The sequence below is a fragment of the Heteronotia binoei genome, chromosome 4 (assembly GCF_032191835.1).
Source record: "Heteronotia binoei isolate CCM8104 ecotype False Entrance Well chromosome 4, APGP_CSIRO_Hbin_v1, whole genome shotgun sequence".
Lineage (NCBI taxonomy): Eukaryota > Metazoa > Chordata > Lepidosauria > Squamata > Gekkonidae > Heteronotia > Heteronotia binoei.
In genome coordinates, this window is record NC_083226.1 from 28,383,757 (window position 1) to 28,410,974 (window position 27,218).

General features: G+C 44.5%; 1 protein-coding gene across 2 annotated transcripts in view; it reads right to left on the bottom strand.

Moving 5' to 3' along the window:
* Positions 1-26,026, bottom strand: part of MELK (maternal embryonic leucine zipper kinase) — a 43,472-nt gene extending 17,446 nt beyond the window's left edge. Inside the window, exons 1-11 of one of the 2 annotated variants that reach the window (XM_060237026.1) lie at positions 25,849-26,026; positions 22,435-22,531; positions 20,446-20,531; positions 17,955-18,071; positions 14,142-14,285; positions 13,082-13,150; positions 12,354-12,446; positions 10,542-10,640; positions 6,973-7,041; positions 5,954-6,052; positions 2,075-2,161 (exon numbers count right to left, since the gene is read on the bottom strand). In XM_060237026.1, the coding sequence (XP_060093009.1) occupies positions 2,075-2,161; positions 5,954-6,052; positions 6,973-7,041; positions 10,542-10,640; positions 12,354-12,446; positions 13,082-13,150; positions 14,142-14,285; positions 17,955-18,071; positions 20,446-20,531; positions 22,435-22,498 (927 nt within the window). In that variant the 5' untranslated portion in view covers positions 22,499-22,531; positions 25,849-26,026. Of the gene's footprint in view, positions 1-2,074; positions 2,162-5,953; positions 6,053-6,972; positions 7,042-10,541; positions 10,641-12,353; positions 12,447-13,081; positions 13,151-14,141; positions 14,286-17,954; positions 18,072-20,445; positions 20,532-22,434; positions 22,541-25,848 lie in introns of those variants that run through there. The other variant, XM_060237027.1, reaches the window with a different exon arrangement.
* Positions 26,027-27,218: the final 1,192 nt, after the last annotated feature.

Below are 27,218 nucleotides of genomic sequence, written 5' to 3' on the forward strand. Positions count from 1 at the left end.
AAGTTAGAAAACAGAACGCATCATGAGATTTAAAAAGAAATTGCCCATCTGAGTAAGTTTGGCCATTTAGACCTGAGATTCCATTATGGCTGCTTTTTCCCCCGCACTGTGGTCACAGATTTCTGTGAAATTCACCTTCTGCTTCAAGCCCCTGGTGCATTAATTTTATAATTGTAAAACAGTCTGTACTGTTCGAGGCAATGTGCCATGAAATATGCAGATTCTTACCATGAAATAAGCAGCTGATTGCCGTGAAGGTAAGGCAGAAAGAAAGAAAGAAAGAAAGAAAGAAAGAAAGAAAGAAGAGAAAAGAGAGAAAGAAGAGAAAGAAGAAAGAAAGAAAGAAAGAAAGAAAGAAATAGAAAGAAGAGAGAGCGAGAAAGAAGGGAAAGAGAGGAAGAAGGAAAGAGAGAAAGAGAGAGAGAGAGGAAAGAGAGAAGAGAGAGAGAGAAGAAAGAGAGAGAAGAAGAGAGAGAAAGAGAGAGAGAGAAAGAGAGAAGAGAGAAAGAGAGAGAGAGAGAGAGAGAAGAAAGATGAGAGAAAGAGAGAGAGAAAGGAGAGAGAGAGAGATGAGAGAGAAAGAGAGAAAGAAAGAGAGAAAAGAGAGAGAAGAGAGAAAGAAAGAGAGAAAGGAAAGAGAGAAAGAAAGAGAGAAAGAAAGAGAGAAAGAAAGAGAGAAAGAAAGAGAGAGAAAGAAAGAAAGAGATGAGAAGAAAGAAAGAAAGAAAGAAAGAAAGAAAGGAAAGAAAGAAAGAAAGAAAGAAAGAAAGAAAGAAAGAAAGAAGAAAAGAAAGAGAAGAAGAAAGAAAGAAAGAAAGATTTTCTTAAGGAGCATGAAACCCAATAGATTCTGTGTGCCACTGGGGAGGTGTGCTTACCAGCTTATTTACAAGGGGGTTCCATTTGTGGCTTTAAGAGAAGAATCCTAGGGAACCGTGCCACTATTTAGAAGGATATCAGGGCTTCTGCCAAAGAAAGATCCAGAAGGGGACAATATTCTCTGAAGATGACAACATACTTCTTACTGCCACTAGGCCCCTGGCAATGTGCACAGAATTCTAGGGCACATTCTAGAACAATGGAAGAACCAACAAGTAGGGACAGCACCCTGTGAGAGGCCACAGGCCTCCCCACCACCCAAAGTGGGGACAATACCCAGTGGAAGGTCACATCAACCTTTCCACAGTCTGGGACCTTCAGCAACACATAACATCTCTGCTGCAGATGTACGGTGTTCCTTGAAGGCAGGAAGCTTCAAAATGCCAACTCAAGTACTTGTTCCAAAGACACAGGAAAGGGCATAAATGTTAAAGCAATATTTAGCCCCTAAGTCCCACTGCATTCTGAGGAGGGAAAAAATGTCTAATGTAACAATGGTTTCTCACAGCCCTCTCCCTTGCAATGTATGTAATTTTTAGATAGCATTTCTAGTTATTTCTTTATGCAGTTCAGCTCCTGGCAAAAGCAGTTTCAACTTTTCCCATCATTTTGGAACGCCTGCCAATCCCTGTTCCGCCATGAAGCCCACAAGTGACCTCGGGCCAGCCTCTCTCTCAGCCTCATCCACTGCACAGGATTGTGAGAGGGTGGGGGCAATGACGAGTGACATGGACAGCAATAAAAACGTTAAAAACCCTGGTTTGCTCATTTTGTGCATGGCAATTTGCCCTAGGAGAGCAGTCTACATATGCACTTGAAGCTCCCCACAGTGGCACCATTACCATGGAGGATAAACAATGAAGGAACAGTGTCTTTCCAAGGAAAAGTTACAGCAAGCTCTCCACTGCTGGCCACAATTTGAGGCCCACCAGCTTAATGCTGGGGGTACCAGACCATTTGCAGTTCTCACTGCCCACATTTAATTTTAACATTTTTTAAATCCACTTCTTTGAGGTGAGACTGAAGATGGGACAGCTTCGGAACTATTCAAGGAGCTTTCTAAACGAGCAGGAGCAACACACAGAAGGGTGAACAAGCTTTGAGAACCACAGTACAGGAGGGTATTAGATGCACGAGCGACTTCATTTGGGCCCATTTGTCTTGCTCAGGAACCATTACTGAAGTCGAAATTTACCTCTGAAATTACACCTGCCATTCTTTCTCGGCTACATTTGTGGACCACTGAAAGCTCTGTGACGCAGTCTTCATCCAGACGTCCGAGCTGAAAAAAAAGCCACTTTGACATTAGATTTCATCCTCCAACACTCACAATCTTGTGACTTGGTGCACCTCCAACACCTCTTTCCAGTTGTATGCTTATTCATACACTGGACTGCTTGGAAGACTTTTGCCACCTGGTCATTTTCCTTTTCTTAACACTACCTGAAATCCTGCCCTGCCCTGGATAGCCCAACCTTATAAGAATGTAAGAGAAGCCATATTGGATCGGGCCAATAGGAGTCAAGCAAGGCTGCGCGCTGGCCCCTTCCCTTTTTGCCATCTTCATTAATGATATGATCAGCAACCGCCATCTAGTCGACACTCATCCCCCCTCCCTGGCAGATAGGCAACTGGTAGCCTTACTCTTTGCAGATGACACAACCTTGCTGTCTAGAACACCAGTAGGCCTTAGAAGGGCATTAGCTCAATTTGGTCTTTATTGTGATCATAACCTCTTAGAGATTAATTATCAGAAAACCAAAGTAATGGCTTTTGGCCCAAAACCCAGGCTAAGGAGATGGAATACAAATGGCCATAGTTTACAACTGGTAACAATTTACAAATATTTGGGGGTCATGATTCAATCCTCAGGGTCAAAGAAGGCTCACCATGAATATGCTGCCAATTCTGGTCGCAAATCGACCCAGGCCACTATTAGGTTTTTTCTCACGAAAGGGAGGCATTTTATACCAGTTGCATTAAAACTCTACTTGGCCAAAACAATACCCCAACTCACTTATGGAACTATGTTGGGTCCATCCTTATCAAGTTTTGATCCCCTTGAGAAAATTCAGTCCAAATTCTTGAGAGCCATTTTCCACTTTCCAGCCTGCGTTTCCAATGCAGTACTACGCCTGGAAACTGGCTTGCTAAGGATAGAGGCTAGGGTGAGCCTACTTTCAATCACCACTTGGCTTAATCTCAGCCATTGCCCCACGAATATCACATCGTTGATTTTAAAGGATAGTTATTGTTCCTCTTGGGTTAGAGCCATCCATCAGAAATTGTCTACGCTTGGCTTTTCACCTGAATCTCTCCAGATAATGGCCCTGGATCAAGCCAGGGCCATAGTCAAACAGAGATTACAAGACATTGAGAGACAGAATGATATTGCCAAGGTTCCAGATTATCTAGCTCCCCCTCAAAGGAGATATGTGTTAGCTCCAGCCCCCTATCTCTCAACTCTAACAATACCATCCCACAAAAGGGCCTTTTCTTGTAATATCTTTCCTTCAGCAGTCGTTGAGGGCCACTTTAGAAAGGTGCCTATGGCTGAGCGGGTTTGTCCTTGTGGTGCAGATAAAGTTGAAACGATTGACCATGTTTTGTTTGGGTGTGGCCTATACCCTGGCATACGAGCCAGGTACATTTATTCTTTGTTGGAGGGATGTCTCGGGTTTTCTGATTTCAAAATCAGAAATAGGCTGTTATCAGATTTTAACCCCCAATTCACAATTAATTGTGCCAAATTTATGGCGGCAGCTAGGAGAATTCGTGAGGATTATGTAAAGAAGGGGTCCTGAACTGACTGTTTTTTGAATATTTCCAAGCTTGTATTTTATCTTTTCTTAAATGCCTGAGTACTCTGTATACCATCACAAATGCTACTGAAACTGATATAAATACAGAGACCATGCATAAAGTTGCCAAATTTTGTTCCCATGCAATCAAATTGCATTTTATGGTTCTTACAAGTTAATGTCGAGGTAAACGATTGTAATTTTAACCAGTGTATTCTAGTTAATATTTCTTCTGGAGCTGTATAATTTTTAAATTTATTATATGTACTATATTTATTAAGCTGGAGGATGTTTGACCACTACTGTATTATTTGTCTTATCTCATTATTCATACTAATGTCCTATATTTTATTTTCACATTTATTTTTAAATATCTTACGTTTCACCTATTTAGGTCCATCTTGATTTTTACAATTTTTATGTGGTTGTTGTTGGCCTGCATTGTGCTGTGTATTTGGTCATGGACCGTAATAAAGCAAACTGAACTGAACTGATCAGGCCAATGGCTCATCCAGTCCAACACACTGTGTCACATACTGCCCCAAACCCAGGTGCCATCAGGAAGTCCACCAGCAGGGCTAAAATCCAGGAACCCTCCCACTGTTGCCCCCCAAGCACCAAGAATACAGAGAATCACTGGCCCAGACATAGTGTTCCAATGATGCTTTGTGGCTTAATAGCCACTCATGGACCTCTGCTCCTCATCAGATCTTGGAAGCTAAGCCAGGTCAGCCCTGCTCAATATTTGGATGGGAGACCTGCCCCCCCCCCCGCCAAAGAATCCCAGGGTCACTCTGAAGAGGCAGGTAATGGCAAACCACCTCTGAATGCCTCTTGCCTTGAAATGCCTAAATTGGCTGCAACTTGATGGCAAATAACACAACTAAAACCTGAAATCCTGGATAAGCTTACTCATTTAAGCACACATTTGTACAGCTCTGTGAATTCAGCTTTGACCACAGCCTGATCTAAGAGAAACGGGCGCTATCAGCTCAGTTGCAAGGATTTCTAGATGCTGAGAGCGAGCGCTCCAGCTTGTTTTTCCATGCCTGAGCTACCAAATTCCCAATTCCAGACCGAAGAAAGAGGTTGCGGATAATCTGCCATAAATCTTGGTGCTGTAACATGTTGTTCTTTTGGGCTGGGGGAAACAAAACTGAAACAAGATCTCTCGGAGTTAAGAAAAAAAATAAGAAAACTGGCATGTTCTCCAGAAGAGAAACAGTGACACTCAATGGACACGAGGAGGCCTGAACAATTGCATCTGGTCACTCGGCAACACGTTATCAACTGGATTTCAGATTATGCCACTGCTTATCTTTATGTAGGTTCGCCCTCACGTTTCACCAAATCCCCAGCTCTCTAAACATTCGTCCCAACTTTCTATTTTATTAATACATGTCAATATTAGAAGGTTAGAAATAATTCTAAGCAGTTGGTGAGAAAGGCGGTGGAACCTTTTTGGGAAAGGAAAACATTCTTATCAGTTCTTTAAAAAGCATCAATACAAGAACCGGTTACTGTGAAAACTTGATTTTGTTGGCATTCAATAGCTGTTTCCTTTGTAATAAAGCCAAGTGTGATTTTAAAAAAGAAATGCAAGGCCCACCTAATATTTGCATGTATAAAGAACACTTCCAGACATTTCACACACATTCTTAGTTAATTCTATAAGCAGGGGTGGAATTCTAGCAGGAGCTTCTTTGCATATTAGGCCACACACCTCTGATGTAGCCAATCCTCCAAGAGCTTACAAGGCTCTTTTTTGTAAGCTCTTGAAGGATTGACTACATCAGAGGTGCATGGCCTAATATGCAAAGGAGCTCCTGCTAGAATTCCACCCCTGTCTATTAGCAAGGTACGGGCTAGCCGGATATTGTCAGGATCTGGAAGCTACGCAGGGCCAGCCCCAGTCAGTAGTTGGATGGAAGTCCACCATGAAAGTCCAGGTTTCCTGCCTTCGAAAGACTCAGCTGTGGCTTGAAGGCCCTTTCCACCACAAGCAGAGAATAAGGCTGCAACCTGCCATTTGCCTCCAGCAATTAAACCTGCAGGGTCTCCAGCAGGCCTCAGGTAAGGCAGAACACACCACACTTGTGCATGGATCATCTTTCACTTTCTTCTGGGTAGAGTTTTAAAGTCAAGACCAAGAAAATCAGCATTTAAGTGCTATGTCCCCTTTTCAGGAAGGATGGTGGCCCATTCTACATCTGTCAGCTCACTTTTGGCACAGTTTAATTTGACATTCTAGTTCAAATGAATCATTTCCTCACCGGGTATTTACTTTGCCACTGGACAGCAAAAGGGTAGCCTTGCATGAGCCAGGGGTGATTTAAGAGATGTTTCACCGTAATTCGTCTCTTTGGGTCCACCTAGTGGGCAAGAAGAGAAGAGCATTTTCCAAAGATGATACTGTGATTTTGATAAACAAATATGCCATGTATCTTAACATTTTATTCTTAAAAGTGGAGAGGGGAACTGCGCAAGTAGACCCTGACAGTAACCTTCTGATGGATGAGGACACCTGGAAAGAAACATTCCATTAACTCAGGTGTCCGAGATCTAGGGCTCTATACCTTTGCTTTAATGCACAACCCGTCTTCTAGTTTTCAGCAGGAAGTGCATATAGTGAGACTTCTTCCAATGACCAGCCAAAAAAAACCTGCTGCTCAGTTCTTACTTGGACTCCCTAAACACAGCTGGCTGCAGCTGGAAGGTGAAATCAGGGTCCTTCAGCAAAACCGAGGGCTATAAAGCTTTTGTCCTACTTACGTTAGGAAGCTGAAGGGTTTTTTGCTGTTTGTTTGTTTGAAAATGAAAACTTAGAGATTTAAAAAAATCCCACTAGTGGAATCGATTGGCTAGAACAAAAATTGGGATGCCCCTAAAAAAAAAGAAAAAGCATTCTGCAAAATTGTTTTATCTGACTTGTAAGCCACCTTAAACACTTCAGGCAGGAAGGCAATTGAAAAGTGTCCTGAATCAATAAATCTAAAAAGAGAGACAGAAGCAGCTACTTTTGTCGTTGCTTTGAACATCTCCATCAGAGCAAAACGCCTGCATTTTCAGAACAAAGATGCTTCCAATTCAGTCCCTTAAAACCGCTTCTAGTTTTCTGAAAGCCAACACAAGGGGGGGAAAGATGTTTAACAAAAGGAAGTGGGGGAAAATGAACTTGGGACAATATTTTTTTTGCTATATTTCGGCATTTAAGATGAGGACATCTGAAGATTTGTTTGCAATATTTTGGCAGCACTTCAATCTAGGATACCTGATGCTCTCAAAGATTTACCTGCAACATCTGGTGAAGCAGCAGCACACTGCCAGGCGACAGCCATTTGGGAACCTCATATTTCCCCCTCTGTCGAGGAAGAGAGTTTAACATTAGTGCAAGTAGACCCGACAGTGAGTGTTAGACTAGTCGCCGATCCATCCAGTTATAGCAGTGCCCATGCCCCACGCAGCACCCCTCACATTCCCCAGGGTCAGTCCTAAAAAGCCCGACAGCGAAAGAGCTTGACCAGTGATTGGCAACCTGGCTGAACCTTTAAGAGAGTTTAAGTGTGTGATTGGTGCTTTTGAAGCGGGTGTCAACACGACTGCAGATTAAGCCTGAGGCAGACAAGGTTAGCCACGAAACCCCTTGCTCACCTTGAGAAGACTGGAATCAGGAAGCGTGAATGAAATTCGTTAATAGCCAGCTTAATTCCCAGCACTTCATATGATTGAAGTGTCATTCCCCCAAACTCTGCAACCACCCAGGTTCGCACCATAGCTCGATCATCACAGACATCAGCTGGATGTTTGACAGTCAAGGGCATTTTATTCCATTCATACAGTGCCTCAACGTCGAGTGAGAATCTGCCACGCCTTTCGGCCATCTGCTTTTATCTCTGACATCGCAGAAGACTGGGAGTTAAGAATCAGAAACGATTTGACTGGAAGACTGACTTTAATGTACTGACACCAAGAATGCTGAAAAGATTCTGTGCTTTCTCCTCCCTCACAGCCGACCTTGCAAAAGGAACAGTCATCAGGGGAAAGCACCTTCAGCAGAAGGGAGCAGGGGATGCTTCCCTCTGACCTTTCAGAAGTTGCAGTCAAACAGATGGATCTTTCCCTGACCGCATGACTTTCAAGCTTGTCCACTCCAACATTTTCCCTTGGTAACCATAGGAGTGTCATTTAAATATGAGAACGGGCCATTATACATCCGTCTGTATGTATTGTGTTATGTCTGTATGCAGGGGTGGAATTCTAGTAGGAGCTCCTTTGCATATTAGGCCACACACCCCTGATGTAGCCAATCCTCCAAGAGCTTACAAAAAAAGTCTTATAAGCTCTTGGAGGATTGGCTACATCAGGGGTGTGTGGCCTAATATGCAGAGGAGCTCCTACTAGAATTCCACCCCTGTCTGTTATGTATATCGTGCTGTCAAATCACAGCTGACTTATGGCGACCTTGCAGGGTTTCAAGGTTAGAGGCAATGAGAGTGGTTTGTCATTGCACAGAGGACTGGAACTTCCTTGGTGGTCTCCCAGCCAAATAGTGACCAGGGCTGACCCTGTTTAGTTTCTGAGATCTGACAAGATCAGGTTAGCCTGGGCCATGACATCACACAACCTCTCTACTGTACAGCCAACCAACATTGCTCCTCAATGCAATATGAATAGGTGAATAAGTTATGAATGCACCTACAAACACCAGATTAACGGAGTTCCTTCAGCCAGGATCTGGTCCCAATGGATATTTAAAGGGCTTGAAGACAGTCAGCTCCTTCAGGACTGTAAACGTTACCCCATCAAGGACAGTGTCCCAGGCACCAGCGGGACTAAAGGGTTTTTTCTTTACATCCTAATGGGGCTTTGGGCTTGCATTTCCCAAATATCAAAGCAAGCCACCATTCATGCTGAAGGGGGCTTACCGGAGGGCCTTGTGGTAACCAGAGGCAAAAATCCCACCGCAGCACGGCCCCAACTCATCAACAAGCCTGGAGTAGTCTTTAGAGCCTGCCCATGTAATACTGAACCCATATACACATTAAGCTGTGACTCAGCAAACAAGCAAGTTGCACATACACAGGTGTGAAACAGCTCTATGTCTTAGCCCATTTAACTTGCACATTAAAGATCAGATGTTCCGCCAGGCTTTTGGTTGAGGACAGCAAAGGTTTTCTATTGCGGCTGGCACCTCTCTCGCCCGCCCCTTCCCATAATTTTCTGACTCTCCGTTCCCTCTCCTTCTGTCTAGAAAGCGGCCAGATAGCCCAGAACTGAGATGGAAATTTACAAGGATGCATCTTGGTCCTTTTAATCTGATGTCCTCTATTTATTAGTTTTGTTATATTGAATTTTAATGCTCTATATCAGGGGTGGCCAACGGTAGGTCTCCAGATGTTTTTTGGCTACAACTCCCATCAGCCCCAGTCAGCATGGCCAATGGCTGGGGCTGATAGGAGTTGTAGCCAAAAAACGTCTGGAGAGCTACCGTTGGCCACGCCTGCTCTATATCAGGGCTGGTCAAACTGCGGCTCAGGAGCCACATGTGGCTCTTTCATACACACTGTGTGGCTCTCTAAGCCTCCACCGCCCTGATGACCAGCTTGCAGAAGGCATTTGTTTCTTTAAATCACTTCTCCAAGCCAGCTGGCAGCTTGGCGAATGTATTTAAAGTTGCTTTCTTTCCGCCTCTCTCTCCCGGCTTTCAAACTGCTGATGTTTATTTTCTGTGGCTCTAACGATAAGCAGGTTTGGCCACCCCTGCTCTATATGTTTGTTTTGTGTCGGAATGCCTCTATTGTACTTTGCTCAGAGCCTGGTGCAAGCTGGGATAGAGTGAATAATAATAATAATCTTTCAGAATCAAAATGACAGCTGTCAGAGTTTTAGGTGCTATCCTAAACACATTTAGACAGCAACTCCCCTCCCCCACGGAGTTTTGCCGCAACTGAGATTTTTTTTGGTTCTGAACATTAAAATGCTTTTTAAAAAAAAAAGTCTTGCTATGAAGATGCTTTGTTTTCCTAGACTCCTGCTCCAGCAAGCGGCGGTGAAAGGGCAGAGGAGAGGCAGAGATAAAAACAAGCCTCTTGACAATAACCAAGTTTTCCACTCTACAGGAGTCCTCTCCTCTTCATTTCACTCCGCGACGAGGATGCCAGGAAATCAACACGCCGCCCCTGAGAATGTCACAGCCATCATTTAAAAAAGGAATTACACACTGGGCCAGGGTGCAAGAGAGGAAATCGTCTTGCACAGATTAGATTACGTGGGTGCTTAAAACCACTGGGCCGCGTCTGCGCGGTGAAGATGCCGCACCCGGCCCTTTATCACGCCACGGGAACCTTTAACAGGTTCTCCTGCAGGGCTGCCCTATGTGGAAATCAGAGGCAGGCATGTTCTACACCCTCCCCGCTAGTCTTAACAAGACACAGGGAAAAGCAAGCAAGCATCTGGATCTCCAAAACTGTTCCAAAGCGGTACAGAAAGATTCTGAGCGTCATGCTTAAACCCCGCCCCCCCCCACAGGAGAAAATTTTAAAAGGAATTTTAAAAAATTAAAAGTGCCAAAATAATACTGTAGATTGACGGTACAGGGGAAACAGAACTTTGCACAGTAAAACCCTGAATACTGAGGCACAAAAGCCTGAGCCCCAGAGGAGCACCTCTGTCACACAGGGTTATATCCAATCAGGTTTCCTGCACAATCTCTTCTGGCGCTCCTCCTCTCTGAAAGGACCACCCAGTGTAGCTTTTGTCTGCCTTGTGTCTCATGATCCCGGATGTAATATTTTCAGTGGCCCAAAAGAGGCACTAGTGGAAATGGTGGTCAGATATAGCATTGTGCCAGGATACACATACCACTATTTTTTTGTAGAGGGCCATCACGTTATCGTCATCGAAAGGCAGAAATCCACAGAGGAGGGCGTACAGGAGGACTCCCATGCTCCAAATATCTGCCTGGAACCACAAGCAGAGAACATTATCAAGTGCAGAATCAAGGCAGGGATGTACTTAAAAAGGTTACTTTGGCTCCACACGCTGCACTTAGAACTGATTTGCTTTGGACCAGAACAGGAAAGTATACTTGAATTACCATTCAAGATATGGATACCTGCCTACATATATATGAAGCTGCCTTCTACTGAATCAGACCCTTGGTCCATCAAAGTCAGTATTGTCTTCTCAGACTGGCAGCGGCTCTCCAGGGTCTCAAACTGAGGTTTTTCACATCTCTTTGCCTGGACCCTTTTTTGGAGATGCCAGGGATTGAACCTGGGACCTTCTGCTTCCCAAGCAGATGCTCTACCACTGAGCCACCGTCCCTCCCTGTTTTAAAAGGCTCTGAGGAAGCCTGTTCCACCTTCTGAGGAAGCCTGTTCCACTGAGGAACCACTTTGACTGTCAGGAAGTTCTTCCTAATGTTTACCCAGAAATTCTTGATTTAATTTCACCCTGTTGGTTCTGGTCTGATCTTCTGGGGCAGCAGAAAACAATTCTGCACTATCCTCTATATCAGCGTTTCCCATTAGGGTCTCAACCCGGCCCCGGGCCATGGACCTCTGGGTCATGGGGTCCCCTCCCCATTTAAACACCTGACGGGTTGTTGAAATGCGAGGGGAGGCAAATTGCCTGCCTTTGCAGCCTTCCCGCGAGGCGGGAAGATGGCAAAGGCTGGAACTGCCTTTTAAACACCATTTAAACATCTGCTGGGATATTTAAATGGTGTGTGTGTGGGAAGCATGGGAGGGAACTGCCTTTGCCCTCCCTCTGCCTAGGGCAGAAGGTGATTTCAAATGAGGCTTCTTAAGCACATCTCTGCCTTGTGTTATGGATATTGGTCCTATGTTGATTAATTATTGTAATATTATTGCAGTGCTAGAGCTAAAATGTAATATTTATGCTCAATCACTGAAGAAGACCATAAGGCCAAAACACATTTGGTCAAGATTGCATAAGGTCTATGCTTGAGATTACTGTATGATTTTAATTATTTATTTATTTTTTAAAATTTCTATCCCACCCTCTCTGCAAGCGGACTCAGGGTGGCTAACAACATACATTTTTACAATTTAACCATTAAAACTACAATTTAAAATTATTTAAAACACTTAAAACATTTAAAACATCCCATCTGAACTGAGATTATATTTGGGCCTATGTGTTAAATTATTTTGTAATAATGTATTTTTGCATAATTATATATATATATATATATATATATATTCATGTTCTATATTTAGCTATTTTCTGGGGGGGTTGTAGAAAAAACCCTGCAGGCAGTCATTTGCATATTAGGCCACACCCCCTGATGCCGAGCCAACCAGAACTGCATTCCTGCTCAAAAAAGCCCTGACTATTTTAATACTGAGCCCTTTAATTTGGATTCATTTAACCTTTTCAGTTCTTAATTCATTCTTTTGGGTCAAGTTTTCTCCTCCCCCCACTTTTTGCTCTGCAGGAATGGCCTGAGATCAGGATTACTACTAAGCAGAGGATGCTATGGTGGAGACACCCCCCCCCCGCCCACACGGCATATATCACAAGAGTACTTATTCTACAGCATCAGAAAACTACACATTTTTCATTAACGAAACCTGGAGCCAGGAAGATGAGGCGGAGGCCAGCCAAGAAGAGCTTAGAGGAATATTCAAGTGAACAGGCTAAAATTACCTCTGAACCAATGTAAGCTTTGCCCTGGATCAACTCAGGCGCTGCATAAGCTGGACTTCCGCAACATGTGTTTAGATGGTAATCCAAGCCACCCTACAGCCAGAACAGAGCAATATGGCCATGTTGACAACAGGATCATTTGCATTTTGTACATGCAGGAATCGGGAGACTGCTCAAATATTGCAGAGAAGTTTTTTTTTTTTTTTAAACACATCCTTGCCACCACCCATTCAGCTACCTCGTCCACGTATATGAACCCTGGAAAGTTTACTAGATGCCTCTGAGAATATACTCCCCAAAGGACACTTCCCAAAAGCACTTTTATCATGCCCAAAAGTGTTGAACTGAAGGCAACACTAATGCGGAAAGTTGGCTAAGGACCCCCAGCAAAGTTCTGATCCAAATCTGGAGCCTTGCTGTCCAAGCTTGCAATCTGTTGCCGGCCAGGCTCTGGAATTCGACGATTATACCACATATTTTGCTATGCTTCAACATTACGTCTCATGGGCATACGGTTTCAAATTATCTTGATCAGCTGAACTGGAGGGAGGGGCACTGGCATGATGGAAGGAAGGTCAGAAAAAGCAGCATCCCACTGGAATGCAAATCAAGGACACAAGTGCTTAACTACGGAAGAGGGCGTATCACCCGCAGCAGGGCAAGACTGTTGGTTGCTTCCCACTGCCAATAGCAAGGCTATTCAGAGATGGCTGCTTCCAGGCACTCACCTTCGGCTTTGCGCAGAGACCAAAGTCAATCAGCTTCAAGTTGCGCTCAGCATCAATCAGCAAATTTTCCTGACCAAAGAGACCGCATGTTAGCATAACTGATTTGACCAGAACTCAGCACAGCAATAAGCCTGTCCCTTGGGCAAGAGTGCAGTTGATGGCCAGTGTGGTGCCTGCCGTGGTTTCCTTGTGACCCATGGCTTCTTCCCCAAAACTAAGAGGCAATCCTGACTTTCCTCCACTGAAGCAAAAGGAGCTTTGGGTCTGCAGGGAACATCCATTTGGAAACAGCTACCTCCATCATAGGGGGATGGCTTGGCTTAGAACGCCCCTAACGCACTGTGGAACATCCCAATGTATTGGTAACTGACCTGCTCCACTGCCCCTGCATGGCAACCATTGTGTTGCAGTGCCCACAACCTGTTCTTGGAATACTAAGAGTGCCCACAAGTTCTATGAGGCTGGGGACTGTGCAAAGGAAGAAGGAACAACGGTTGGGTCCAAGCGAGTATGAGCACATGCCAGTTTGCACCCTGGCATACCAAAGGTTTCTAGACAACAATTAAAGGTGAAGGAGTCCTTCCATCTCTTGTAGCTTGTCACCCTTGGTAAGCCCACAGACTATTTTACAACCTTTCCCCTCCAAGAGAAAACAGCTGAATGCCTGTCACCTACAGTTTAGCAACACTGCGTTGAAGGACCTGGATAGCTCAGGATGGCCCGATTTTGTCAGATCTTGGAAGCCAAGCAAGGTCAGCCCTGATTAGTATTTGGATGAGAGACCTCCAAGGAAGTCCATGGTCACGACACATAGGCAGGCAATGACAAACCACCTCTGAACGTCTCTTGCCTTGAAAATCCTATGGGGTTGTCCTAAACTGGTTGCAACTTGATGGCAAAAAAGAGGCGCAAAAGCACAAAAGCTGCTGACACAACATACTCATTACCTAATTGTTGGACGTAGCCCAAAGGGAATGGGTAATTCAGACTCAGCCATCTGGGATTTAGCATAAAACTAGTTTACTTCTACAGAAGCCCCAGTGCCGCCCTTCATACTTACAGGCTTGAGATCCCTGTGAGCGTAACCATGATTGTGCACATATGCCATCGCTGAGACGATCTGACGAAAAAAGATACGGGCTTCTTCTTCCGTTAGCCGATCTTTTGCTATAATATAGTCAAAGAGCTCTCCTCCAGGGCAGTACTGCAGTGGAAGAGGAGGCGCGAGTGTTTCAGGTAGGGTACCGGCTCAGCCAGAGAGAAATTAAGGAGTTCAGCCACAGATGTGAAGGATCAGGATGCCCCCACTAATGCCAGAAAAAGAAGGCTTGTATCGAACAGTTAAAGGGCACATTCCCGTCCCTCTTCAGGCCCTGGAACACTACACCCCTCTCACAAAATGGTCAGGTCCTCAAATAGAGCTAAATATCAGCCGCTGCTCAAAGCTTCATATAAGAGATGGCCAACAAATCCCAGGCAACAGGTCACCACGGCACGGAGAAATTTCATCATACCACCAACTATTTCCAGCAATATTTTTATTGTAGGGTTTCTCAACAGTCCCAGGTTCAGTTCTCTGTATCTTTAGTTAAAAGATCTGGCAGCAAGCAATGTGAAAGACCTCTGCCTGAGACCTTGGAGAACGGCTGCCAGTAGGAGTAGACTAGACTGACTTTGATGGACCGAAGGCCTGATTCAGTATAAGGCGGTTTCATGTGCTCAAAGCTTATTTATCATTCCACATCAGAATAGATTTTTTTGTTGTTGTATGACATAAAAACACATGGATATAAAGTGCCTGTCACCTCTGATGAAATCATTTCTTAACCACCTGCTTTTTACACGGGTTCCAATATTCAATAAAACCGACTTTTTAAAGAAACAACAAAATTAGAGACACGTTCGGCTAGGGTTAGAGGTTAGCTTTTTGTTGAGGTGATGACAGCTGAGCATTTATTTAAATGCAATACTTTTATCATAGTGTCAACGGAATTATCAGAAACTGAAGAGTAAGCGACTAGGTGCTGTGGTAGCAATATTTAGAAAATATGGTCTTTGACATACAAAATTCCAGGGGATGAAAAATGAGCCAGACTCCAAATTTTAGGGCTGGCTCTTAGAGCCAAAGAACATCTGTCAAGGCCTATCTCAGATGGGGTGTATGAACCCCATTCAGACCCTCAAGCTACCTTCCTAGAACGGCTATGAGACAAAAATATAACATCCATTGAGAAGCACACATTCAGCCGCCTATAAACAACCCACTCAGATCTTCTGTGGGCTTATCTACTTTACTTATATCCTGCCTTTCTCTCAAATGGGGACTCCAAAATCAGCTTACATCATTCTCCTCTCCTTTTTACCTTCACAACAACTTTGAGGAGTAGGTTAGAATGTGTGGCTGCCTCAAATCCAGGAAGCTTCCATAGTAGAGTGGGGATTTGAGCCTGGGTTTCCAACACTCTAGCTCAGGGGTGTAAAACTCATTTGTTAGGAGGGCCAGATCTGACACAAATGGGACTTTGTGGGGCCGGGCCACGAGTGTCATAAAATATGGTGGAGATATAAACTTTATAATGGACACAGACAAACCCAATTAAAGATATTTTTTAAAACTTAAAATACAAACATGCTTAAAACTCTTCCAGTGGTTTAAGTTGGAAAGGTGGGGGACTAGTGGAATTTGGCAATGCAATTTTTTAAATAAAGCATCAAGAAAAAGCACAAGGCTCTGACTCTGTGGAAACAATGAAATGGCATTGTAAATTTCTCCCCACCAGTCTACTCAGATTGGCAAAGCCTTTCCAGTATAATATCCCACTTTGGCTGTGGGTTCCCACATTAGAGTACTCACTAGGTTAGGTCCATTCAGGAGAGATAAGATGGCTGAAAGAATCAACTCTTGTTTGCAAGGACACTACTCCAGGAAGCATGAGTTTCAGCTAGCTATAGAAAAGCTGAAAATGAAACCATCTCCACTCCATTTGAAACCTTTGCAGAGTACAGACAAAGCTGCAAGGAAAATGTGGAATGGATCTTAAAATCCACCCCACATTTTTCTGCAGTAGTCAGCAAAGAAAGGTAGGAAGAATCTGGGACTCAGCCTGCAAGCTTCAAAGGGTGCTTCAAAAGTCTTTGAAGCACCCAAGCTGAAACTGAAAGAGTCTCAGCCTGGAAGCTTCAAAGAGCCTGGGAGCTTCAAAGGGTAAGAACAGGAGGGGGAAGAAAAGAGCCCCGCGGGCCTGATCAAAGCCTTGGGCAGGCTGGATTCGGCCCGTGGGCCGGGTGTGTGACACCCCTGCTCTAGCTACTATACCACACTGGATCTTTGGGTTCCCCTTCCTCCAGAAACGAAAAGGATGGTCATTGAAGTCACAGCCTTTTTTGTTCTGGCCCCATGTCTCCTGACCCCGTTACGGTTAATATCCAGATTCCCTCCCCCCACCAAAAAAAAAAATACTTGGCAATTCTTATGCTTTTTGGCTAAATCCTTAGCAAGATGCTCCCCTCTTAACTCATTTCACCTATTGCCACTCTCTTATCAGTTTGTAGTACAAAAGGCTGTTTTAGGACATTCCAAGTTGTTTTTATCATTACTTTATTGTTAGACACTTTAGCTTTGCTGAAATAGTTTAAGCCAAAAGGTAGCATCTGAGAAAGACATGAAAAGCAGACCAACCTACAAACTACTGATAGATCATCACTTCTTCACTTGCAGTTCCAGCTGGATGCTGAGAGCCCCTTCCCCCTTGCACCTAGATGTTCTCTGCCACTCTCATCCCCATAGCCGTTCACAGATGTGGGAGTTTTTATTACATTGCACACCCTAACTATGAATTATTTCACCTGAACATAGAGCAGGAGTCCCCACCAAGTTGCTTGACTGCCAACACCTTTTGTGGTGCCCACCGAGTGTTTTTAGGAAGTAGGCGGGCGCAGGTAGGGCTTTCCTCCAGTGGGGGTTCTGAAAGGCTACAGGAGATCTGATTAGTCAGGCAGATTTTTAAAAATGTTGCTTTGGCAGCAGCTGCCACCACAACACAAAAATCTGCACTGTGTTTTGAAGTAAAGCTATGGAAATTATTTTGTGGCTGACTCCACCTCCAGCACTGGCCATTTTGTGGCTGGCTCCGCCTCCAGTGCCAGCCATTTTGCAGCTGCACCCATCATGCCACGGCAGAATTTGAAAGGTGCCTGCAGGCTAAAAAAAAAAAAAAAGTAGGGGACCCTTGGCATAGAGATTTGTAAAACACCCTGATAGTGCAGTCCTAACCCCTTCCAAGTCACGGACTTCCACACATGTTAGGAGGGGTGCAACTCTGTTTAAGATTGCCTTGGCAGAATCCCTGTTTATCATACTGAAGACTCAGGTGGGTACCAGCAGCAGAGCCCCAGCATGGGGTGGTGGTGGTGGAAGCATTTGTCCCTATTCCACTGTGGCCTGAGATAAGCACCAAAGAGCCCCACCTCCCCAAAAATAGGCTAGGATCTCATCCTACCAAGTCCTCAGCTTGCTCCTTTCCCCTTCCTGGTTTGCTCTTGGCCTGGTGGTCACTTAGCAGATATCCTATTCTGCCTCGATTAAGACAGAAGCAAAGTAATTACTTTTATTTTTAGGTGTGAAAACTCAATCTGGAAAGCAAAGCTTCCTGTGCTTTCTTGGGGAGGGCCAGGTAGGGGGCTCTACTTCTGCAGATCTGCCAAAGGTGAAAGTGGATAATCAGACCAAGAGCACCCCCCCCCCCGCAAGCATTACTCAGCCCTTTCAAGCCTACGCGATGGCCACCACTGCAAGAAGATAAGTTTCTAGGAGCTCCGTGCTAATTCTGGCCATGGAGGGAAATCTGGACAGCCAGGAGTTTTTAAGTCTTACCTCTAGCACCATAAATATTTTCTCTGGCGTCTCAATCACCTGGTATAACCGACAGATGTGCTGGTGGCTTAAGCTCTTCATGGCTTCAATCTCTGTCTTGACACGGGGCAAGTCACCCTAAGAGGGGGAAAGAGTCACTGCCGTTTTCCAAACAGCTTTTATGCTGTTCTCAGCATCATTACCAATTGAAGCCACAGCAGAGACTCTTCTCAGCAATTGTGTTTTTGGCTGAGAAACTTCACATGAAAATAGGAGTCTTGGGGCATTTTAAAAACAACTGCGACTCACAGGATGGGGGAAAGGAAATACCCTTGACCAAAGAATGGTACACTCCTCTCTGGTATGGTTGTCCTCTTCCACCGAGCACACACCTTCCGGAGGGATGCACGTGGAGCGGTGAGAGCGGTAGGGGACACCCGTCCAGCCAACCAGATCAGCCGAATCAACCTTGGCGATTAATGGGGTGACAGATGTCACAGCCAGATCGCCCTCACATCCGGAAAGGAAATACCCCAGTCCTAAGCACTGAGCATCAGTGAAGGGGAAAGCAGTGCCCTTAGGAAGGGGCTTTAGAGCCACCAGGGTTGCTGCCCCATGCAGGCATGCCAAGTATTGAGAGTCTACTTGAACACAGTGGCAGCAAATCACGTCATTGCTGTCCCAGATTCCCCAAACTGTGTCTCAAGCCATGGCTGCCCTGCCATTTCTTGATGCCCACTGGCAAGGATACCACCTCTCCTTCAGTGGCCCTCAGTGACAGGAGCTGGGACATTCCCTGCAGCCCATTTGCTTTAAAAAACCCCAAACTTATTGTCGCATAAGCTTTCATCACACCCACTGTTAGCAACCCTCTGTCCTGCATCTCTGTGAGTGCAATCATCCCCCTTTTCCTCCAAGGAGGGTAGAACAGGGAGAAGCATCATTCAAAAACTGAGAGCAGACTGTTTGTAAAACCTGCCACCTTTAATCTAAAGGAACACCTCCCGTTCTTCTTCCTCCTAAAAACCGCATAGGGGAACATCAGTGCTTTTCACAAACTTTAGGGGGTGGGGGGTGGGGGACAAATTGCTTTTGTGACATCTTGTGCCATGAGGGATGTCAGCCTCTAGTTGGGATTTGGGAATTCGCCAAAATTAAATCTCATCTCCAAATGACAGAGATCAGGTCCCCTGCAGAAAACGGATGCTTTGGAAGGTGGACGCTATATGGCATTGTACCCCACAGGGATCCCCAAGCTCCACCCCCATATATTCAGGAGTTTCCCTAACCCGCAGATGGTAACCCTACCTTGCCCATCCCCCAGCGGTGGCCAGAGGGGACCCGGCAACCCTTGGTGCCATTGACTACACCAATCTGCTGAAAAGAGTTTGGATTCTCCAAAGTGTATACTCTGGAAATCTGGTCATCCTCTGAAGTGCTACTGGATTTGAATCCTGCTGTTCTACTGCAGACCAACATGGCTCCTCACAGGAAACTAGACCAAGCCCCACCCTCAACAGTAATGCCTAGCAACCAACACAGAAGTCATGGTGTCATGGTTGCTGACATCATAAAGGTGCCATTTGCACCTTGGTATGTATCAGGAGACCATATATGTTGGTAAACTTACTGACAGAGAACATTAGCTGAAGAGGAGGGGGAAAGAGGCAGAGGCTTGAGTTAAGGTCCTAAGCCGGGCAGAAGGAAAGGAAGGGCACACTCGACTGAAACAGGTGGGGCTGTTTAGTAGGCATCTTGCTAGTGTTAATATTTTAAAAGAAAGGCATCTGGCTGTCTGTGACCAGAGCCAGGGCCTTCTTGGGCCCAATCTGGTGGAACTCTCTGCTGAATAACATCCTCACCCTGCAGGACCCAATGCAATTCCTCAGGGTTTACAAGGCAGAGATGTTCTGCCTGATTTTTGATTGAGGACAGCAATGGGTTCCACCTCATAGGGCACTCCCTCCGCTCCCCCCTCCTCGTTTTCTGCCTCCCCTGCAAGTCAGTGGCACAATCTGAAAAATTTTAGCCCCATCTAGTAATGTTTTAACTGTGTATTATTTCATTGTTTGAATAGTTTTTTATTAACTTGTGAATGTATTTTACTGTTGTTCACTGTCCTGAGCCATTTGTACACGGAAGAAGGTGGTCTAAAAGTTTAATCCAGAAATAAATGAAAACAACCCATCAGAGGCCGACTTAAGGTCTAGATCAAGGGTGGCCAATGGTAGCTCTCCATATGTTTTTTTGCCTACAACTCCCATCAGCCCCATCCATTGGCCATGCTAGCTGGGGCTGATGGGAGTTGTAGGCAAAAAAAACATATGGAGAGCTTCAAGATCACTTGAAGAATGTTATCTAGGAAGCATTAGTCAGCCTTAAAGGGGTTTGACAGCTCAAAAATAGCCCTTGCAAGTTCTAGCCTTCTTAAGGTCAGAAACTATCCTATACTCTTCCCCCTAATTGCTGATAAATGATACCAAATCCCATTGCTCCTCAGGAAGCTACTCACCCCCAGTGCTGACTTGTCCATTATTTTTACTGCAACCTGCTCACCAGTAAGCCGGTGACAAGCCAATTTAACCTTTGCAAAGCCACCTGCATTGAGAGAGGGAGGAAAAAACAAGAGTGACAGAAAAGTTTCATATATTTATTCGTACTCTTAACAATGGGAAACAGGTACAAGGGTAATTACTAGCTGAGGGAATTGCTGACCCCTTCCCAGCCCAGCTTCTCTGATTTTGATTAGGCAGATCTGGAGAGTCCTACCAAGTGACTTGGCCTCAGTGACTGATCATTAGCATGCCTGGCCTCCCATTTACTCCACTAGGATTTCTACCTACTGGAAGAGGTGTTGTTTTTGCTTTCTTCTGTAGAGTTGCAGCTGATTTAGGGTGACCCCATAGGATTGTCAAAGCACAAAACAAACGGGTAATCTGCCACCGCCTGCCTCTGTGCAACCCTGGACTTCCTTGACGGTCTCCCGTTCATGTACTAAGCAGGGATGACCCTGCTTAGCATCCTGAGATCTGAAGAGATCAAGATTGGGCTAGCCTGGGCTGTCCAGGTCGAGGCATTACAAGTATGTGACACACGCTGTGGTATAACCCAGTTGGTCCCTTTGATAGGAGATTCCTTTGCAGAATACTTGTGTGGTGCTGCTTCCTTTATATTTCTACTCAAAGCCCACCTGAAAGGAACCCCAGGAATATAGATTTCTATATATTCATTGCAATTCACCCCTGCTGTTCCCCCATACCTCCTCCCATTACTCTTTTACCCCCAAATTAGGCCGCAATCTGCACAGGGCCAAGGATTTGCCTTTTTTGCTTTGTAAAGTAACCTGTAATTTGATGATATACACTGAGTGAGATCCAAACAAGAATTAAAGGCGGCACACTTAGGTTCTCCCGATCTGACTCCCCACAGCCAAACATGAACTGGGATCACAGCACAGGGTGAGGAGGGGCTTCCATCCTTCCAACCTGTGCCATTTTCCCAAACTAAAGGAACATGGGACAAACAGCCGCCCCCTCTCAAGTCATTCTGGCTTGGGAAAACAGGGTGGGAGGGAAGGTTGAAGCATTTCCTCCACTCTTGCTGTCGTCCACAGTCAAATTAAGCTCCAGTGTGCTTGGGAACTTGTGTGACGTGACATCTTGGTTGTCTATGGAAAGATCAGAGCTGGATTGGGGAACTCCTCCTGATCCAGTGAGAGCCAGTTTGGTGTAGAAGAAGAAGATATTGGATTTATATCCCGCCTTCCACTCCGAAGAGTCTCAGAGCGGCTCACAATCTCCTTTATCTTCCTCCCCCACAACAGACACGCTGTGAGGTGGGTGGGGCTGGAGAGGGCTCTCACAGCAGCTGCCCTTTCAAGGACAACCTCTGCTAGAGCTATGGCTGACCCAAGGCCATGCTAGCAGGTGCAAGTGGAGGAGTGGGGAATCAAACCCGGTTCTCCCAGATAAGAGTCCGCACACTTAACCACTACACCAAACTGGCTCTCCTGTAGTTGTTAAGTGCGCGGACTCTTATCTGGGAGAACTGGGTTTAATTTTCCATTTCTCCACTTGTACCTGCTGGAATGGCCTTGAGTCAACCATAGCTCTCACGCAGGAGTTGTCCTTGAAAGGGCAGCTGTTATGAGAGCCCTCTCAACCCCACACACCTCCCCTGTTGTGGGGGAGGAAGATAAAGGAGATTGTGAGCCGCTCTGAGATTCAGAGTGGAGGGCGGGATATAAAACCAATATCATCAATATCATCATCCATGCCAGACATAGCATCTAGTTTGAACCTAAGGCTGCCATCCTAAACATGTTTACATCATTCCCAGTGATTACCTGAATAAATATACTTCAGGCTATCATTTAAAATCCTGAAGAAAAGCAAGACCGGAGAATTGCCCTTTAAATAAAAGCGCAGCTCTTGGAGGCTCACCGGTACTGGAGAGGTATAGATGGTCTTTCAAAGTTAGACAAAGACTTGAGAGAACCTACCTGTACCAACCGTTTCACATATTTCATAGTACTTGAGAAGCTCCTCATAGTTATCCACAGCCATAGCGACAAGCAAGGCAGTCCCTCCCTCCGAAATCTGAGAACAGAAAGCAATTATTCAGGCCAATCTATTTGGAGGAAAAGCCAGAGCAAAAAACTTCAGGGAGAAGAATGCCCTACAAACAGCTCCCCTCCCAATGGAAGAGCAGCCAGTTGGAAGAACTGAAGATGATGTCACAAAGCTTAGCCTTGCCCATATCACAAAGACATCACAGTGCAGCCCAGGCTTCTGCCATCCAGTCTTATCCATAAGAGGTGCCCTGCTGGATCAGACCAGTGGTCCAGCATCCCGTTTCACACACAGGCCAACCAGTTGCCCTAGAGAGCCAAGAACAGAGGCCAAGGCCAGACCTTAAAAAAGACATTATAGCACTGGAAAAAAGTACAGGAAAGTGCAACTAGAATGATTAAAAGGTTGGAACACTTTCCCTATGAAGAAAGGTTAAAACGCTTGGGGCTCTTTAGCTTGGAGAAACATCGACTGCGGGGTGACATGATAGAGGTTTACAAGATTATGCATGGGATAGAGAAGGCAGAGAAAGAAGTACTTTTCTCCCTTTCTCACAATACGAGAACTCGTGGACATTCAATGAAATTGCTGAGCAGTTGGGTTAGAACTGATAAAAGGAAGTACTTCTTCACCCAAAGGGTGATTAACACAAGAATTCACTGCCACAGGAGGTGGCGGTGGCTACAAGCATAGACAGCTTCAAGAGGTGATTGGATAAGCATATGGAACAGAGGTCCATCAGTGGCTACTAGCCACAGGGTATTGTTGGAACTCTGTCTGGGGCAGTGATGCTCTGTATTCTTGGTGCTTGGGGGGGCACAATGGGAGGGCTTTTAGCCCCACTGGTGGACCGCCTGATAACACTTGGGTGTTTTGGCCACTGTGTGATACAGAGTGCTGGACTGGATGGGCCATTGGCATGGCATCTCTTATGTTCCCTTGATGTTTCTTCCTAGCACGGGCATACACAGCTTGTGTGCTTCTTATTTGTGGAGGTTCCCTTTAGACACCATGGCTAGCACCTACTGATGACCTATTCTTTGTGGATGTCTTTCATGCCTCTTTAAAGCATTCTGTGCCAGTCGTCATTGCTACATCCACTGGCAGTGAATTCCTCAGAAACATATTCTTCACCCAACACTGGCCAAGTGTTGTCATTCTTGAGCTTCTTCTCTAATTATCGCTCTGTTTGCAAGCTAAGTTATGAAGCCAGATCTTGACCTCTGTTATTTTTAAACGCATGACAGTTTGGAAAAGAAACAGATTTTTTTCTTGGGGAGGGGGAATCTGTGCCCTCCTGGACTTTTATTTAGTATTCTTCAGCAGAAAAAAATAGAAACCTTGGAGAGCACTAGAAGAAAGCCACACACTGATATTTTTGTAGGAGTGAGTTGCCTTTTAAAAGTAAGTTTTATGCACTCAGTGTATAGGCTTGCCAGCTCCAGGTTGGGAAATACCTGGAGATTTTGGCGATGGAGCCTGAGGAAGGTGGGTTTTGGTTAGGGGAGCAACTTCAGTTAGGTATAATGCCACAGAGGCCACTTTCTAAGCAGCAATTTTCTCCAGGCAAACTAATCTCTGTTGCCTGCAGATCATCTTAAATCCCAGGAGATCTCCAGCCATCAGCTGGAGGCTGGCAACCCTACGACAATGTTGCATATGAAGATTTTTTTTTTACGTAAGCCAATCCAAAGCATTAGATAAGTGATCATTTCTATGAATACTATTATATATCAACGTTCTTCATACAGACATTGTTCAAACATGACTAATTTTGTCCACAAAACACAATTTGTAGCAAAGGAAAAGTGTGTTGTTTGGACATACAATATCAATACTAACAGAGTCTGTGTGTCTCCAGATATGCTGTTAGTCCTACTGTAACAGCATGAGACTGTGCTTCCAAACACCACAATATCCCTTTACAGTAACTTTCAGGGTCTCTAGTTTCAACTTGTATTTTTTTCCTTTTTGTCACTTCGAAAAATTAAGATATACATGCTAAGCTAGCACAAGCTGCAGCAGTTTACAGCTTTCTTTTTAGTGCTGGATCTGCTTTCAATGCTACTTGAAGAAAACTGAGGCACTTACACTTTTAAATTACACAAATATGCACAATGGTATACTTTAATATGCAATTTTTGTTACATATTGTGGCTTTTGTGTTATGAAAGGAGTGAAATAAATTTAACTTTATAAGAAACTAAGTATTGCAAATTGTAAATAAAAAATAATAAAACACAACAATAAATAATCTTGCACATTAGAATGAAGGATTAAGTTCAAATTCAATGAGGTAAAAGTTTTTAAAATTATAAACCCACAGAATGCTGTTATGTTCATAAAGTAAGGGTCAGAGAATATAAGCCACTTTCCCTACCATTTGGGAAAGAGGCAGGGCATTAATACACAGATTTCCTTTGCAATGTTTTAGTTGAACTGAAGGTCTGCTTACTGCCTTATAAACTACTTAACTGCTCTGGGCATCTTCCAAGGCCCTGCTTCAAGAACTCCAGTTTTGGGTCTTCTTGGCTGTGGCACTGAAACACTTTCTCCAGAGAAACTCACCTGTCCCCTTCCATAGCTATCTTGCATCAGTGAGTGAAAACTTTTTTTATTTCATCAGGCATTCCTTTACTAAACCCTATTTCCTGCCTTATGCTTTGTCGTTTTTATGTTCATGTATGTATTTTAGCTGGGTTTTAATTAAACATTTTTGTTAGGTTTGAGAGGGCTTTAAAGACAGGTCTTTACTACATACGTTCTTAACTCATTTAGTGGTGTTGCTGAGAGCATTAAGATGAAGCATAAATTTTACTTTGTGTGTACTTGCATGTTAGCAAGTCATGGTGACTTCTGGCGACCCCTAGTGGGGCTAGGACGTTTTTTATAGAAGTGATTTGTATTGCGTGCCTCTGCATCCGGCCCATATTCCCAGTAGGTGAGGCATACATTTTGTAAGCAAATAAATAAATGTGTCCTGCAACTGGTATTCGGAAATAAATTAATTTGGTTCTCATGCGGGATTTTACAATCGCAGCCACGGGAACAAAACACTATGCTTTGCACAGACAGGCACATGCATTAAGGCTAAAATAAACAGGAATCTCGCAGCTCCTTAAACACGAGTTTTGAATTACAGGAGACTCAAGGCAGCTACGCCTCAAAAATCCTTGAAGACTACAATGCTACGCGGGGACCTACTTAAGAGGAAGCCCACCCAAAACGCAGCAGGACTTGCTCCCGAGTAGACACGCACCGGATCGGGTCGTGCGGGAATTAAAATGATAGAGACCTTAAAGAACAAGAGCGAACATCGGGGGAAGAGCCGCTCTTTCGCTTACCAGATCAACGCAGCCACCGAAAAAGCGAAACGAACCGTCTCATTCAGCTCTTCGGAGGAAGAGAAGCCCACCGGCTGCCAATATTTAAAATTCCCGGACGGGTAGCCCACTTCCGGTCAGCAGCCAAACAGAACAATGCAATCCTACCGGAACAGGCGGGCTTAACGAAAGGGTGCATGGGAAGAAGGTCACAGAAAGGAGCCGCGAAGGTCGGCGGTTGGGAGGCCATGCTAAGTGTACCATTAAAGGGAAAGCAGCGCTCTTGTAAGAAACTGAACAAAGCAGGAGCCTTTAAGACCAACACAGTTTTATTCAGAACGTAAGCTTTCGTGTGCTAAAAGCACACTTCTTCAGACGAGGGGATCAGGTGCAGTGGGCTGAAATGCATGCAGTTTCTGAATTACAGTTTCTGTTCAAGTGTTTCAGACCAACACAGCTGCCCACCTGAAGCTGTAAGAAACTGAATTCGTGGTAGCCGGCTGCGGGTCCTAGCCGCAGAGTGCCGTTCTGTAGAAAAGCGAATTGGCGCAAGCTCCTGCAATGCTGTTTTTAAAGTAGCGATTTGGGTTTATTACTGCCATTTTTTTTAAGTGCATGATCTAAATTCAGGGGGTTTTTTTAAACTGCAATTTGAATTGTAGTTTGAAATGCAGTTTCGGATTGTAGTTTTCTGAAGTTGTTTGTTTGGCAAGTTTAAGAAAGGGGAGACATCATCCAACAAAGTCAACTGCTTTAAAAAGCAATTTACTTTTAAGACTGTTCAATTAATAGTTCAGCTGGATTAACTAGTCCATCATGAGTTAAGGAGTAGTCAGTTCCACTGTAAATAACTCATAGCAAGAGTCTTCAGAGATCTGAGGAAATGAGCAATGACTCACCAAAGCTCATACCCTATCACACATTTTGTTAGTCCTTTAAGTTTTCTACTAATAGATAGATAGACCATCTTGTAAAAAACAAAACTCAGTAAGACTTTCTTCTAAGTAAACAGAAGGTCAGATGTACTGCTCTGCTATTTTAAACAGTAAACTAGTAACAACAATAAGGAATAATCCCCAGGGTTGATTTATTTTCTACGTGTTTAGATTTTTCACTAGAGTTTTAAAAAGATCTTTTAGAAACAATATCTACAGTATTTTGATTACTACTGATGTACTGGGGGAGCTTTTCTGTGATCCACCTTTTCTTCAGCCTCGGTCAGATAGATGTCATATCTTCCTAGTAGCTGATAGTTAAAATTTGGGGTGGTGATAGTCTCCCTTTCTAGAGAATAGGGAGTTCTAAATTCACTTGAATCAGGGTTTGAAATGGAATCAACTGATGGCCACCAAGTGGGAGTGGTGGTATTTTGACTATCATGTTTTAACATC